This window comes from Xiphophorus maculatus, chromosome 3 (genome assembly GCF_002775205.1).
Source record: "Xiphophorus maculatus strain JP 163 A chromosome 3, X_maculatus-5.0-male, whole genome shotgun sequence".
Taxonomy (NCBI): Eukaryota; Metazoa; Chordata; class Actinopteri; order Cyprinodontiformes; family Poeciliidae; genus Xiphophorus; species Xiphophorus maculatus.
Window position 1 is genome coordinate 9,070,112 of NC_036445.1, and position 15,608 is coordinate 9,085,719.

The 15,608-nt window shown below is 38.0% G+C and overlaps 1 protein-coding gene across 7 annotated transcripts in view; it reads left to right on the top strand.

The window, feature by feature from the left end:
* Positions 1-4,305: 4,305 nt before the first annotated feature.
* cspg5 (chondroitin sulfate proteoglycan 5) overlaps positions 4,306-15,608 on the top strand; it is a 52,744-nt gene continuing 41,441 nt past the window's right edge. For 4 of the 7 annotated variants that reach the window (XM_023330677.1, XM_023330679.1, XM_023330680.1 and 1 more), the window contains exon 1: positions 4,307-4,833. In XM_023330677.1, coding sequence (XP_023186445.1) covers positions 4,734-4,833 — 100 coding nt within the window. In that variant the 5' untranslated portion in view covers positions 4,307-4,733. Of the gene's footprint in view, positions 4,834-15,608 lie in introns of all 7 variants that reach the window. The other 3 variants (XM_023330683.1, XM_023330682.1, XM_023330681.1) reach the window with 2 other exon arrangements.

Genomic DNA, 15,608 nt, shown 5'->3' on the forward strand with positions numbered 1-15,608 from the left:
AGTAAAGAAATGTGGAAAAAAGTTAAATCAATTTTCTAGAATATATTAAAGAGCAGATAAGGAAGGAAAGGTTTATGAAAGTTATGCAGGAACACAAACATTTGAAACAATTTTGCAGCTTCTGATTGATAGAAGTAATTTACAGGTCATAAAATACCCACCCTGTTATTAAAACATAATTATTACACCTCATGATGCTTTAGTTTTTAGATCTATATGCTATAATGACGATGCATTTTTAGTGAGCAGGTTGGTTCACGGTATGAAACAAAAACTTGAGAAATTTTAGGTACACGTAATTTACACATTCTAAAATTTAATAGGTTTTTGGTTTTTAAAATCAACATAATTTTAAAAATAGCATCTAATTTTGAGAAGCTATTTGTGATATTCTCTCTCCATGAAATCTAATAATATTGCACTGCTGAAGCCTTTCGTTGTTTGTTCAAGCTTATTAGAAATACTTTCATCATCCTGCCTGTGCTTCTCAAAGCAACAGAGCAAATAAATACCTGAATCAAAAGCAGATGAGGAACATTTTGTCTTCACATTTTATTACAGAATTTCTTACAACAGCAATTTTTGTCAAAAACAGAGAATTAGATTTTCTTAAAACGACACATTGTGTATTTCTGTCTTTTAAATGTCCTTCTCTTTTCATGATTAAAACAAAATGACATTGTGATCACTGTAGAAGAAAAGTTGCTTCTTTGTTAATTAGATTTGTTCATTATTTCCAAACAGAGGATAAAAGGTTTATTAAGATTATGTTTGTGTTCATTTAAGGAATGTCAGAAATGATTAAAGCCTGGCGGTGGGACGCCTGTCTTGTTTACGTTCGACAATGAAGAGTTAATCCTCATTAATGCTGGCCCAAAGTTACCATTGCATAAAATTGTTCTATGTGTCTGAACATAATTAAATCATCTCTACCTGGTTATGAAATCATTAAAGTTCAAGTTACGGAATAACAGATTGTTCAAAAAAATGAAGTCATCTGGCTCAATGTGCATCTGTCAGTTAATGAGCAGCTAAAATTATGGGGTGAATCATTTAGTTTAATTAGATGTGGGCATGTTTGCATATTGTTTTGTTTTCTGCAACTCTTGCAAACAGTGTTTATGTTGTGAGGATGCAGGAAAACATTTTCTGGGAAGATATCAAAAGGGACCAGATTGCTGTCAAAGGAAGAACACGAGACTGAGACAGAAGATGTTTTTTTTTCTTTCTGGCAACATTTTATGACTCAATTTTCTTTGTAGAAGCAGCACAGTTTAACGTCATTTAAATTCAGCCTCCTGACCTGCTTTTCACAATTCACTGAACATGTTTTCTTTTCTGCAAAACAATTCTCCCAAAAGCTAAACAAATAGCTTTCATACACGAGTACACATCTGCATACAAATGTAGTTATGGACGTGCATAAGCAGCATGTTTCATTTATGATTCTTATGAATATGGAAACACACGCACGCCCACACCCACCCCCACACACACGCCCCCATGCCCGCACACACACACACACACACACACACACACACACACACACACACACACACGCCTGCATGGCTGCAACATCCTCTGTTGCACAGCCCCTCTCTCTTCCTTTTAGGTTTTTTGTGTGGAAGAATGCCTGCGACCCCCACTGCGATCATTACCCTGAGGGCCCTTGAGCATTCATCACCATGTGAGCAGACCCCCCATCTCCTTAATAACCCCCTCTGCCTACCCATCCGCTTTGTTTGCTCCTCTCTGTGACACCATTAAGCAAAGCTTATTGTTTTGATGACGTTTTATTCCTCAGATTATTATTATGCACAATATTAAGCAGCTTCCTCCTCCTCAGTTAGTCTAAGGATGAAGAATGATTAATTTTAGACAAAGCAAAATGTAGACTGAGATCCAACGCTTAAATCAATGACAGAAACTTTGGGGGAAATGAGGGAAGAATCTGTAAAAGTAGAAGAAGCTCTGCGGAAAAAAGGTCAACATAGAGTTTCGGTAGCAACGTTTTTGTTAAATGAGAGGATGGAAATAATCTCAATGATACAAAGAAGTGAAGGGAAATTGAAAAAGTGCGGAGAAAATGTTTCCTGGAATGAAGCAAATAACTGTCTATAGAAAACGGAAAGGATTTTTTTTTTTTCCAAAACAAAGAAGGGAGGAAGATTAAAAACAGTCTGAAAATGAAAAACATTTGGGATGTAGAAGTTTGGACGCGTGATGAAGAAATACTGGGAGAAAGTTTGTCATCGATCTGAAGTAAGAAGGATTTTCATATGAAAAAGTTTGGAATTTCAAGACTTTTAGATGTAGAGCTGCACAGAATAGAACATTGCAATATTATTGCTAAATATTATTATTATACTTTTACCTTCCACACATTCTCTCACTCTAGTCTTATTTCATACCGTCTGACCTGGGTTGGTATAGATTATTTGTGGGTGAAAATGAAAGTAAAAGTCTCTCCAAGTGACGAAATATATCATTTTAGGGATGAAATTGATAAAATGTTGCAGCCAACAAAATCTTGCATCCAAGCAGTTCTTTATAATATTGCACACATTGATATTCTGATGATCACTGAGATTTAATACATGTTGCAGCTCTTTTTAAAGATAAGGAAAACACGAGCAACACAACATCTGTTTAAATATGTTGTCAGAGAAGGGAGGGGAAATCAGGAAGACATTAACTTCATTTGAAATATTTTAAATTAGTAAAACTGATTAAAAAAAAAAACAACTATTTGAATTTAACCAATAAAATTATGGGAGCTACTGCTTTCCCCCCTCTAGGTGAGGATTGTTGGCTGGATACCCGTCAGGTCAGCAGTTTTCCCTACGATCATGTCATAACATAATGTTTCTTTAATAATAATACTTTGTATTGATCTTCTTTAATATTCACACTCACTACGCAGCTGGAGACAGAGCTTCAGGAACCACCATATTCAGGACAAAGACTACAAACATCACATTCCTTGTGCTCAGATACAGAGAATCTGGAATATTATTTGGAGGAAGAGAAGGGACAGATAATACACAAACCTTTTGGTTTCCATTATTACAGCAGCTTTTTTGTAAATCTTAACACCTCAGCAGAGCCGCGGGCTGATTACCTCCATTTTGCTTTGATGCAGATATTCATGCTATTTGAACTGACTGTATAAATGATACAATAACTTTTCAGTATTTTGAAACATCTAACCTTTTTTATTGGTGTCATGGAATATATTCATTTTTTATTAACTGTATTGAGTGTTTTCATTAGCTACGAGCTATAATCATCAAAGTTATCATAAATTGTTTTTCCTGTCATTTGTGTTTCTTGGCCAAACATTTTCCTTCCACTCAATGTTCCCTTGACATTCCTGAAGATGATTATTTTTAAACAGCCATCTTCTTCATCAACATCTTTTGTGAATAACCCTCCTTGTGGTGGTTGTCCTTGTCTGTGTACAACTGTCAAATCGCATTATGTGTCCCAATCATCTCATTAGATCTCACCCTTTTAAAAAATTATTTTTTGTTGACCTAATATAATTGTCTGGCTTTAAGAGAATATAAATTTAGACTACTTACAAGATGTAAGCTATAATCATGAGTATTAACATAAAGAAAAAGCAATCCCTGTTGCACTTGTAACCTTTTCTACCACACTTTTTCCTTCCACTCAACTTTCCACCTTCTTTGGGACGTACATCCTTGTGAATGATAGAATATTGCTCTCTATGATTGTGTAAGGCATGAGATGGATATCATAGCATTTTGGTTTAGCAGAAGAAATATCACAAAAAAATCTATATAATATCTAAATATCTTCTTTTTTTTATTGTGTTGCTGAAACAAATTAACCTTTCATTGAATCATCCATTGATACTCTACCTGCAAACGTAAAAGACTCAACAACTGACTGAACCAGCCTCCTCAGATAAACCACATTCAAAATGTTTACTTAAGTTTTGATTCTGAAATGAAGGAGTTAAGATAAAATGTAATATCTTTAGCAAGAAATGCACGAACTAATTTGTTTTATTACAAAATTGAAAGGAACTTAATTCCTAATTTTAATTGTAAATCAAAAATTTCCTTGTATGCTATAAAAGTATGTAGTCATGTCTTAAAAGATGAGGAAGGTGACAAAGTGTGTAAGAGGAGTGATAAAGTTTAATGAAAGGAATGGATGGAGAGAAGATGAGAAGGTGGAAGTCGTCTTGGGAAAAGAAGGGAGGGAAGAAAGGAAGAGGTGGGATGAGGATGGGGGAGATGAAGAGGAGGAAGAGGAGGCGCATCAACAGTCTCTTCCTCCTCGCCCCCCTCCTCAGACGATGAGAAGGTTGCCGAGCGCGCTGCATACCGCCGTGCGTTTGTCTCCCTCTCAGCCACACAAAGTGCCCCAAAAAAGCACCGATCCGAACCGTGACTTCGTTCTGTGCCACCTCGGAACCAGCAGCCCCCTCCGCCCTCCGCCTCCAGCACATTTTGTAGCAATGGAGCCGTAAACGCTGCCACACAGAGCTGAGCCGAGTGAGCGAAACAGCGGCGGAGATCAAGCGGCTATGGAGGAGAAGCGCGGAGAGGCTGGAGTCTAGACAGAAACCCTCAGATCCATCAGCCCGGAATACTTTCCGCAAGCTTTCCGAACTTTGCTGTCAATAACCTTTTTTAAAAAAACAAATCCAGGTTTTTATTTCTCTTTTGACCGTGTGCGCGTAACATTGCACAAGAAGGATGCAGGGAAAGAAGAAAGCGAGCGGCTGCACGGGATGCTGGAGGCAAATGCTGCTGTCGTGCGTCCTGGCTCTGCACCTGATCCCGCTGAGTGTCCACGGTAAGACGCTGGCCCGTCCACTGCGCGCGGCAATCGTGCTAAAACATTCTCATTAATTAGTTATTTTATTTCTGCTGTGGCAGCACATCCTCTCAGTGTATTCAGGGTACAGTAACATTCTCCCACAGGGCAGACAGAAGGGAGGTCAGTGAGGCTCAGAATGTAGGTTAGGAGGTTCTTTACTCTGATGCTAATATTAATGAAACTCTGCTCGGAACAATCTGCTAAATTCTTGATCAGAGCGTCTTTGAACCGACACTTGATGGAAGAAGATGTCTTTAATCACATTCTTCAAAGAATAGAGAGCACACATCGTCTGTTTTCTTGACTCATAGAAAGCAAAGGGTGATTTTTTTTTAAATGTCAGTAAATGCATAAAAAATAAAATTTGCCACAAATGATAAAGTAGGTCAGGTTAAAGTCTTGAGGCACCCAATCGATATCAGATGAGCAACATATTACTGTATCATTATATGCAAAAGTCACAAAAATATATACATCAAATCTTCTCAGACGGTTCTTTCACTTTTCTCCGTTCCCACGTCTGAATCGGATAAATCAGAAAGCTCAGGCAGAGTGGTGGAGAGATTCTGATATAGGAAAAGAAAGACAGTTAGTGAGGAAGATCTACGTTTATCCAACGTCATGTTTTCCAAATATCACCCAAATAAGGTCAGGACGCGTACAACTGCCTCTCAGCTCATGTTGAGTTAAGCAGATGCTTCTATTGTGTGAGGTCTAAATTTCCGCTAAATTCTCCTAACTGAAGGAATAGTGGATCAAAGCGGTGGCACTTTAAACCAGGTCACTGTTTTAACACTTCCAGCACAATCTCCAGGATCCACACAGGACCCTGAGGTCTGTGTGACAGTGACAGCGTCCAGCAGCAGATGCGGCAAACCGGATCCCCGAAGGCGCGCAGGCACCACGGCTTCACAAAAGGCGAGGATTAGAGCCGAGGGGGAGCTGATGAATTATTCATGAGGGGGGCTGAGAGGACATTCTGATACACACGCAGAAAAAAAAGAGAAGGAAAAACTCGAGTAAACATGAGAAGAAAAAAAATATATAAAACGACACAGGGGCCGTAGCTCTTTGTCTGAGGGCCGATGCACATGCGTCAGATTAATAATGCAGGAGATGAAATCGGTCTGGCGTTATAATCAAATAAAATCTCGTTGATTCGTCCGAGCGGCTGAAATTCACATGGATGTGGTTTTGCTGCCATTGTCTGGTTTATTTGGCGCAACAAAGAGCTCCACATCCTCTGACTCAACAGGAAAACTTGGCTTTTCTTTCAGCTTTTGCATAATTTTATCCAGTAATTTCGTAGATTAGAGTGTATTTCTAAAACAAAAGAAACAAACAAACAAAAAAAAATCATTAAATATTGTTAGAAAGGTTTTATAACAGTACAAATAATATTTTTGAAACTGTTCTATATTCGCTAAAATATATTCGATGACTTGAACCGACCAAATTAAAGATGCTCTTCTCAGTTTGAAGGTTGAATATGTTGCATAGCTTCTCAATATCTACATTTGACACAGATGAAAACAGTGACAGTGAAAATCAGAATCACGGTTGAGAAAGAGAGGAGTGAGTGGACTCTTTTATCATATTATTCAACAAACATAATGTAACTGCATGACTTTATAACGTGAAGCTCTAGTTTAATCCCGTTTTTGCAAAGAGTTAGCACTCAAGGCAGTAACTGGAACTTGGTGCAAATTTAATTTCGCTTATCATTTTGTATAAATATCATGGATTTCTCAGCGCTATAGGCATGTTTTCCTTTCAAGTTTAAGATGAAAGGTTCTTGGAGGCATCCTGTCTTCTGTTGCTACTAAGAACTTTAGAGGGACTTTTCTTCTTAATAGTAGCTCCAAAGCTTTCAATGGACATGCAACATATGTTTAAAGGTAATTTTTATATACTGTGTATCATTTCTGCACATTTGTGTTGTAAGTATGTCAGCAGTGCTCCTTAGTCATTGTCATGCTTTATCTGGAAGGTTTGTTGTCATATTTAGACATGCTTTTTGTTGGTCTAGATGAAGTGTGTGTGTCTCTTTCTCTCCTCTGTTTTGTATTGTTCATGTTCATTGGAACAAAGGGGAGAAAACTTAATGTGCTTCAACATTGGGAAGTTACTTTGGCAGAAATGTCTTTATTTTTTCCATATGTGAGAATTGCACATCTGGGTATGAATGTTCAACTCTATATGCAGTCTATGAGTTTGAACAATCTTTGGCAGACGGTTTACTACAAATGCTACAGTATCAGATGTAATATTATGCTTGGTGTGTGTGGGATTTGCATCAAAGGCAAATCCCACAATGCATTAGATTGGAAACCGCTTGAGGTTGACTTACAACAATAATCTATAAAAGATTAAATAATCATTAAAATGTTCAGGTATTTTAAGTTAATGTTCTTTAAAACTCTAAATGTAAACCATATTTTTATATCATCTAGAGATAATCAATGTGTAGCTTTATTAGCAGCCAAGCTCATGTTTCTGTTTGCTTAACTCTGCTGTGGTCCTTTAAATGATTCTACAAACCAGCAGTTTTACAAATACCACTTTATTAGTTTGGCAGAAGGAGCGGTGCTGCTAAAATTCCCCTTCTTGGCCTCATGAATCTCAGTAAACATGGCAAATGTTTTTGAAATGTTAATGACAGAAAAAAGGCAGACCTAGTTGTCCAAAACCAGGTCAATAAGATGGAGATTCCTTCACTGCTTCAGGGATAGCACAGGATATTAAAATAATACAATTCACCATCATCATCTTAGTGTCAGTTTGAGTAAAAATTTCCTCTCCTTGTCTGGTGTTTTTGTCACTTGTCAGATTTCAGCTCAGGTGCATGTACAGTAGAACAAAAAGAAGCTGGCAGATTTGGTGCAGACATCCACCTTGGGCTAACCCTCCCCTCCCTCAGCTCCCCCTGTTCTCACCCATCAACACGTCTCACTTCACCGGTGAAGTGTAAAGATGGCAGCTTGCCCCACATCTGCGAAGGACAAAAATCCAACCATGCTGAACTGACAATCAGAATCCGCTTGTTCTTTTCCTCCATCCATTATTTCCCCCTCTCCTCTTCTTGTGGCCATTTGTAATCCCCCTCCCTCTGTATGTTTAGAGCTGATGACATGCAGCCTTCCTCGTCCTCCCCCTCCTCCCCATCCCCCATGAGCGGTCGAGGTGGATAGGTTGATGGCTGGACCGAGGAGGATGTCTGCTGCTTGTGTTTGGATAGAAACTCGTGGATGGGTTCTCCTCTCTTCTCCTCTTCTTCTTCGCTGTGTGTTTGCTCCTCTGTCCCGCTGACACACATATCTGGTTAATCTTTAAGCCAAATCCTCCCTCCATCAGCCCACTAACCCACTCTGTCCCTTTTCATCGTAAAGGATATGAAAAAAAAAAACACAGACAGTAATCATAAAATTTACTCATCTTGCAGTTCGTGTTCGTAGTCATGAAGAATAGTGATGCAAGCTCCGTCTCGGCTTCTTCCTTGTGGTCTCCATGGAAACCGTGCACATCCCAGCGGCCAGCAACTCGGTGTGTTCATATCGCTGCCATGATGTGTTTGAGCAGTGAATTTCATTAAGGGGAGAATGTTTGGATTTTGGCACATGCTCATATTTCTGGTCAAACTGGGTGGCCGTGTGCCTGTTGGCTCTGCATGGTGTGTGTGCGTGTGTGTGTGTGTGTGTGTGGGTGTGTGTGTGTGTGTGTGTGTGTGTGTGTGTGTGTGTGTGTGTGCGTGTTGGGTACACAAACAGTTTCAAATCAGATGGCCTTATGGGTTTTGTCACATTTTTTGTGAGATTTTTTTGTGTGGTCACACTCAGATTTTTAAGACATGCTGACATTATTATTGCTTCAGATGAAGCGTCACGTTTTCTGATGTTTGCTCCCTAACAGATTTATTTTGTTTTTGCTTTATTTTTTTGGTAATGCTTTATAACTAAAAACAAATTTTAATATGAGATAATGCTAATCTAAGTAAGATCAAAAGTAGCATCAAAAAGATAATTTCATTTATTAAAGGAAAAAGCTATTGCTTCCTAAACCTAAAGGGTTTTAAAGTTCCTTTTTGTGCCGCGCTGCCAACAACTACCATCGAGCATTTACAAATCTTTCTGCTTCGCTGGAGGAAATTTGGCTCACACTCTGCTTCACAGAATTGCTTTAATTCAACCACAACAGAGCGCGTTTTAGCATGAATGAGATGTTAAAATTCATTCTACAGCATCACAATTGGATTTAGTATGGACTTTGACTGGGCCACTCCAAAACATTTAGTTTTATTTTGAGCCACTCAGAAATGGACTTGCTGTTGTGCTTCGGATCCCGTTTTCATACTGACTGCTTTTCTAGACTGTTCTTAAATCTTTCAACTTGAGTCAGATGTTTTTCCTATTGAGATCTTATGACCTACTTTGTGTTGTTATTTGTTATATAAAACTGATTAATGTTTAAGTATTTTCTTTTGACTTGTTGGATTAGTTTGCGTGCTTATATTTTGAAAATAGGAAAGTTCCAGCAGTGAGACTCTTTGACAGATTCATTTGGAAAAACCCACCTTTACTTGACTTTTAATTGAGAGAGAGAATATTTCTGTACTGGTAAAAATACATTGAGTGATGAATTAAAAAAGAAACAATACTCACTCTAGCGACAAAACAACCAAAACAACTGAGCTAGCAGGAAATTTAGATGCTTTTTATTGTGAGATACTTACATGGAAAAAGAAGGAATGATATCTGGATTTACTGTGGACATAATGTGCCTCATTCCAGCACATCTGTTTGTTGGGAAACTTAATGATCCTAAGGCCGCTTTCACTACCTTCCCACCTGGCTCAGCATGCAGGCCAACGCTTGCAGACGTAGGTGGCCACAGGCTCGACTCGAGAAGCTGTAGTGTATTTGTTTGAGTGCATGGAGGTGTGTTAGCCTTTTAGTGCAAAGTAATTACCCAGCTCTGCCAAATTAATAAAATCACAACACACACTTTAAAATGTTGCACTGATATACTCTATATTGCCAAAAGTATTCACTTTCATTTACTTGAGTAACGTTTTGGGAAAATGCACTTTTTTACTTTTACTTAAGTGATTTTCTTATGAAGCATCACTTCTCTGACTTGAGTAAACTCTCTGGTTACTCTATCCGTGTGAGTAACTTCACTGAAAGAAGAAAAAACATGTTTTAACAAAATAATCACCAGACACAGACGCATACCTGCGGTTTTTGTGAAAGTTTCATTAGTTTTATATTAAAATAAATTTATTTGGATTTTTTTCTTTTGTCTGATTTGTCATTTTGTAATCATGTTGTTAATATGAATTATTTTCACTTTGGTCTTTAAAGTACATTTCCATATGGCCTTGGTCCTTCTGATTATGTAAATTTTAAATTTTAAATGAATTACATTTTGATCAGTTACTCAATACTCGAGAAGCCTTTTTACCAAATACTTTTTTACTCTTGAGTAATTTTTCAGACAGGTACCTTTTACTTTATCTAGTCTACCAATGTGTTGTTAATGTGTACCAGGTAAACTTAGTGATCAATATGAATATTTTTACACCAGTTTCATGACTTGCATGGCTGCCTTATTCTAACCTTAAGTACCTCCTTCTATATGCTCCTCACTTTATACAGGAGATCCACTCAAAACACTGAGATACTGAGTCAATGCTGCAGAACTAACAGAATCCACCTACACTTGTTTTTCCTTGTCCTGCACCTATGAATTACCACCCACAGCTGGCATTTCTGCAGCGATTCAAGCTGCTAATGTTCATTGATGGCTGCTTATGTAATGCTTTGTATGTAAATGGACAAGGTTGTTGCACAAAACAACCTTTCAGTCAGAGTTTTACAGATTCACAGACCAAGGATTTTGACAACACAGAGATGCTGATGACACAACCTGAAAATAAAACATCATTATCAATGATCTATTCATAAATACTCCAGTTTAAGAGTCCAGTTTTAAGTGCTCTTCTGCTTCATTGCATCTCCCGCAGCATGTAGGTGTTATTTGTTTTTGCTGCTTTGATTTTTACTTGTAACTTTTATTTTTGTTGCCTGTCCTTTCTGGTGGTCCTCCAGAACCTTTTTCATTGTGGTTTGGAAAAGGAAAAGGTTATGAAACAACTTTCACAGAGTTTCATGACATCTCGACAGCTGTGTGCTTCCGTCTAACAGATGAAACATTGTGGGTGTGCTTTTTTAGCAGTGCTGAGTTGGCATTGTTCTCAAACTCTCGATGCCCTTGAGTGGTAATTTACATGTTTCTGTCTTATGCGGGAAGTGAGTGCATATGGTAATGGGATACAAAAGGTGAAAACATATGCAAAATGCAAATCTTATCAGTTTAAATGTTTCAATGCACATTCTTCTCCGTGTTCATGTGCCATCTTTTACCCTGATCTACGGAAGAGTTTTATTTAATTCATCAGATGCTGCACTGCCTGTGTGTCCTTGTTGAAGCGAGTCATTGAGTTCATGCTCGTGCACATGCTTCACTCTCCTCGTCTGGTGGCGCCCGCCCGCCCGCTCTCCTCCGCTGCAGACTGTCACATTAGCATTCAGCTCGCTCATCACAGTCGTCTATGAACACAGACACACACACCCCCACACGCAAACACCTGTCATGGCAACAGACCACATTTAACAGATAAATAATTAGGCAGACGTGTATGTTTGGTTTGTTGAATGCAGAGTTATCCTCATTGAGACAAAAACATAGAAACTACTTCTACTCTGGCGTTCGAAGGTTCTCGTTATGTAAATATACCAATTATCAAATACAATTAAAATGAGCTTTTCAAACTCCATTATAGTACTCCTATTACTTTTTTAAATCATAATAGATGACACATGAAATGTTTTTCTATTCTAATGTAGGTAAATGTTTCACAGATGTCCAAAGTTCAGCTAATAAAACTTAATGGAATAGCCATACAAAGCTCATCATAACCATGCACCTCATATTATTATTATTATTATTTTCAACTTATGTAAACTGTTTTCAAGAGTCAAGCAATTATATTGAAGACACCTGTTTGTCTCTTCAACGACACAAAACAGGAATTGAGTAACATGTTTTTCTCTAATGAATACATGGCCAAAACTATGCATGCAGGGTAAAATATATGGACACAATAGTACTAATGTTGAGTAAAATGGTCCTTACCAAAAATGAATATTTCACCACTCTAATTATCCGAACCGTTCATTTAAATTGGTTGTTTTCCTGGCCTATTGGACCAATTTTCCAAGCATATGTTCATTTATTTTCAATACAGCTAAGCTGCCATTCCACAAAAAGTTTCAAATCACTATGAGAACACAACTTAATTCAAATGCTTCATCTTGAGCTTTTGACTAGTTGAATAAATTTTCCATCTACTTTGTGCAATCCATCTGTGACTGACAGCAAAACAACCCCACAGCATGATCCTACTTCATGTATTATGAAGTAAAATAATCAACACAGTATAAATAAACACATGGATGAGTTTTCATGGATCTTGCTGGGACATTAGTTCTTTAATCCTAGAAATGTTTTTCAGGTAATAGAAGGCTGACTTGGTAACTGCCTTCATGTGTCTCTGAAGGTTCAGATCTGAGTTCATCACTACATCCAGATTTCAGACCTACTCAGAAGTTTCTGGTTGTAATAACTGAAGCTGTACACTGAATCTTGACAGTTTCTCTTTAAGACCAAAGGTGATAACTTCAGTTTTGTTTCTGTTGAGCTAGAAAAGTCTGAAAACTGGAATTAGCTGGATGTTTTGGCATCCAGCTAAAAAACAAATAGCATCACTGCTTCAGAATGCATAAACAGGCTAACTTTAAGCATCTGGAATGGTCTTGAAAGTCCCAACCTCAAACCTGCTGAAAATTTGTGGGCTAAGTTTCAAAGCTAGGGCCATGTGAATGAATGAACCATTTTAAATAACGTGACCAGAGAGAATAACACCAGACGCTTGTTGAGTGATAGAAAAAGTACAAGGGTGCAACATTTAGTCATATATGGTGTTGTGTATGCATATATTGTTTTTGTTTAACATGATCAATATTGGGCATGATTCAAATGCATGACCTATTGTAACCAAAGACAGATGGTAAAAACTGCAAATGCATGCACTGTCTGACATGCTTGATAAGAGCCGGTTGATCCAGAAAACAAGACGCTGATTCAGATTCTTCAGTATGATCTGCAGAAGAACATTAATAAAACAAAATTATACAAAGCACAACCAAGTCTGGTCTTTTGTACAGTTTATATTATATCTTACGTCTTTACATTAATTTTAAATGTATATTGTTTAGATTGCCCTGTTTTAAAGTAAACACTGTCCTGCAATATGATGAGATTTAGATTTTATTTTCTATTATAGCCAACTTTTTTATGTACAGCTTCTAGACAGTATTTAGTCATTCAAGCACACAGCTGCAGCAGTAAAGTAGAGAGCAACAAAGATGAGTTTTTTGATGCAATAGAAAGCTGTTTTGCCAGACCACATAAACCACTGTTGTCATGGGGATTGCCATCTATAACGTGAATAGTTACATATAAATTGGCAGAGACAGTATTATCTTTTATGAGCAAACAGAGATCCAAAGACATAGCATCATACTTCCCATTTCACACAAACCACAATTCTTTAAAGGTAAACACATTATTCTTTGGTGCTTGACTCCATCTGTGAGCGTCGTCTGTAGATCTTGTTGAGTTTACAGAGCCGCCCGCATCAGCTCCAATGAGGCAAGCATTGTTTCTATGGCGACACATCCCTTCTCCATCCCACCACCTGTGGAGTCAGAAATGAAAGCTCTTCTGTCACAGAGAGTGAGAAAAAAAGCAGATGCTGGAGCATCGGAGAACAAGAGCTGATGGAGGGAGAAACATAGGGAAAGGGAAAAGCAGAAGAATTTTCAAAAATAATGAAGAGGAAAGAGAAGGCACAGAGAACAGATGAAGAGAAGGAAAGAGAGATCTGCATGAGATGGAGAAAATGTGTTAGAGTCAGACTTGCTGCCAAATGCCGACCTGCACATTTCTTCTTTATGTTGAAGTTAATGAGCAGCGTTGAGTAAAGATAAAGCAGCCTTGAGAGCTATTCATTAGACTGAGTGAATGTGGAAACGAGGAAAAATTATGAGGATGAATGTGTGGTTCTCTTGAGGTTTAGGTGTTTCGAGCTAAAATCCATCTGAATTGGATAAAGAGGTTTTTATTCAGGTCTTTATCATGTTTTCTTGCCCTGTTTGTGGTCTGCTCAAGTTTCCAACCATCAATATAAACATATCTTCGTATGGGCATTAAGCCCAAACATACTCTTAATCTCAATAATGAAGGAAATGTGATCTGGGAAACTGGCTAACTTCTCCTGGGCACCCTTTAAAAGAGGAAAGACAAGGGAACATACCATATACCTGAGGGACATGCATATTTATCTTTATAAATCATAAAACAGTCAAATATAATACTTCCTCAACTAAGCATGTTGATATCTACATTCAGAGCCTCAATTAGCACATTTAAGCTTTCTTGTTTTCTTTAGAAAACAAAGTGTTAGTTATACTACAGCTATTGTAATAAGCGATATACTGTATTTATTTTGAGGCTTTTTGGAAATCATCACAAGGAGTTCTAGTATTTGTATGTGTAAATAAAATATATGCATACAAATGAAATTATTCATTTTCATCTCCAAAGTTCTGCGCTATGACTAACAAACTATTCTTCCTACACTGCAAAAATACAAAATCTTAGCAAGTATTTTTCTCTAGTTTCTAGTGGAGATATCTTATAAAACTTGAAATAAGACAAAACTAACCTATAAGTTGCTTTTTATTTAGATATAATAGTTTAAGTCAATAATCCTTAAATAGTGATAGTTTCACTGCCACATTCTTTCACCTACAACAAGACATTTTTCCTGTCTTACAAGTGAAATAATCAGCCAGTGGAACTAATAGTTATTTTGATCAATGTTGAGGAATGATTGACTTTAATTCCACGAGTTTTTGTTCCATTATTTTTATTTGGAAATTTAGGGTAAACCAGAATTACTCAACAATTTTGATCAGAAAACACGTTACTGATGGGTTTGCGACGAGCATTTACACATTAAATGGTTCAGAACATTAAAACGTTTCCTCACCTAGAACTGCCATGTTGTTTCTGCATGAGCCTGTGTTTGTCGCCAACTGGCTGACCTTTCCCCGTCTCCACAGTCTGGGTCACCAAGCTGGCCGGAGGACCCTAACTGTCACCACCAATCAGCTTCCTCTTTACAGTTTGTCATGACCAATCAGAGTGCCTCGGGTCTGAGAGAGGTTTAGTGGATTCCCTTTCGAAAATGATTTGGGCTAAACAAAAAGCCTGGGAGGGTCGGCGACATGCCAGCCCTTGGCCTTGAGAAGCCATTAACCCCAAACAGTCACGCAGACACACACCCACACACACACCTACCCATGCACACAATTAGGGGCAGCTAAGTTCTGAACATTATGATGATCCACACCCTTCACCAAAGGAGCTGGAAGCCACCCTAATCACCACTGGGTTATGTTGGCAGAAAGACAACACACAGGCTCTTACAAAGCAAACAGAGTGAGGAATCTTCTTATATAACACCGTCCTCTTGTCTCATTCAGGTGGGAGGGGAACAAACAGAGAATCTTTTGTTCAGTCTACTTTGTCTCTTTTTGGTTCTGATCCGGTCTGTTACAGTCCCA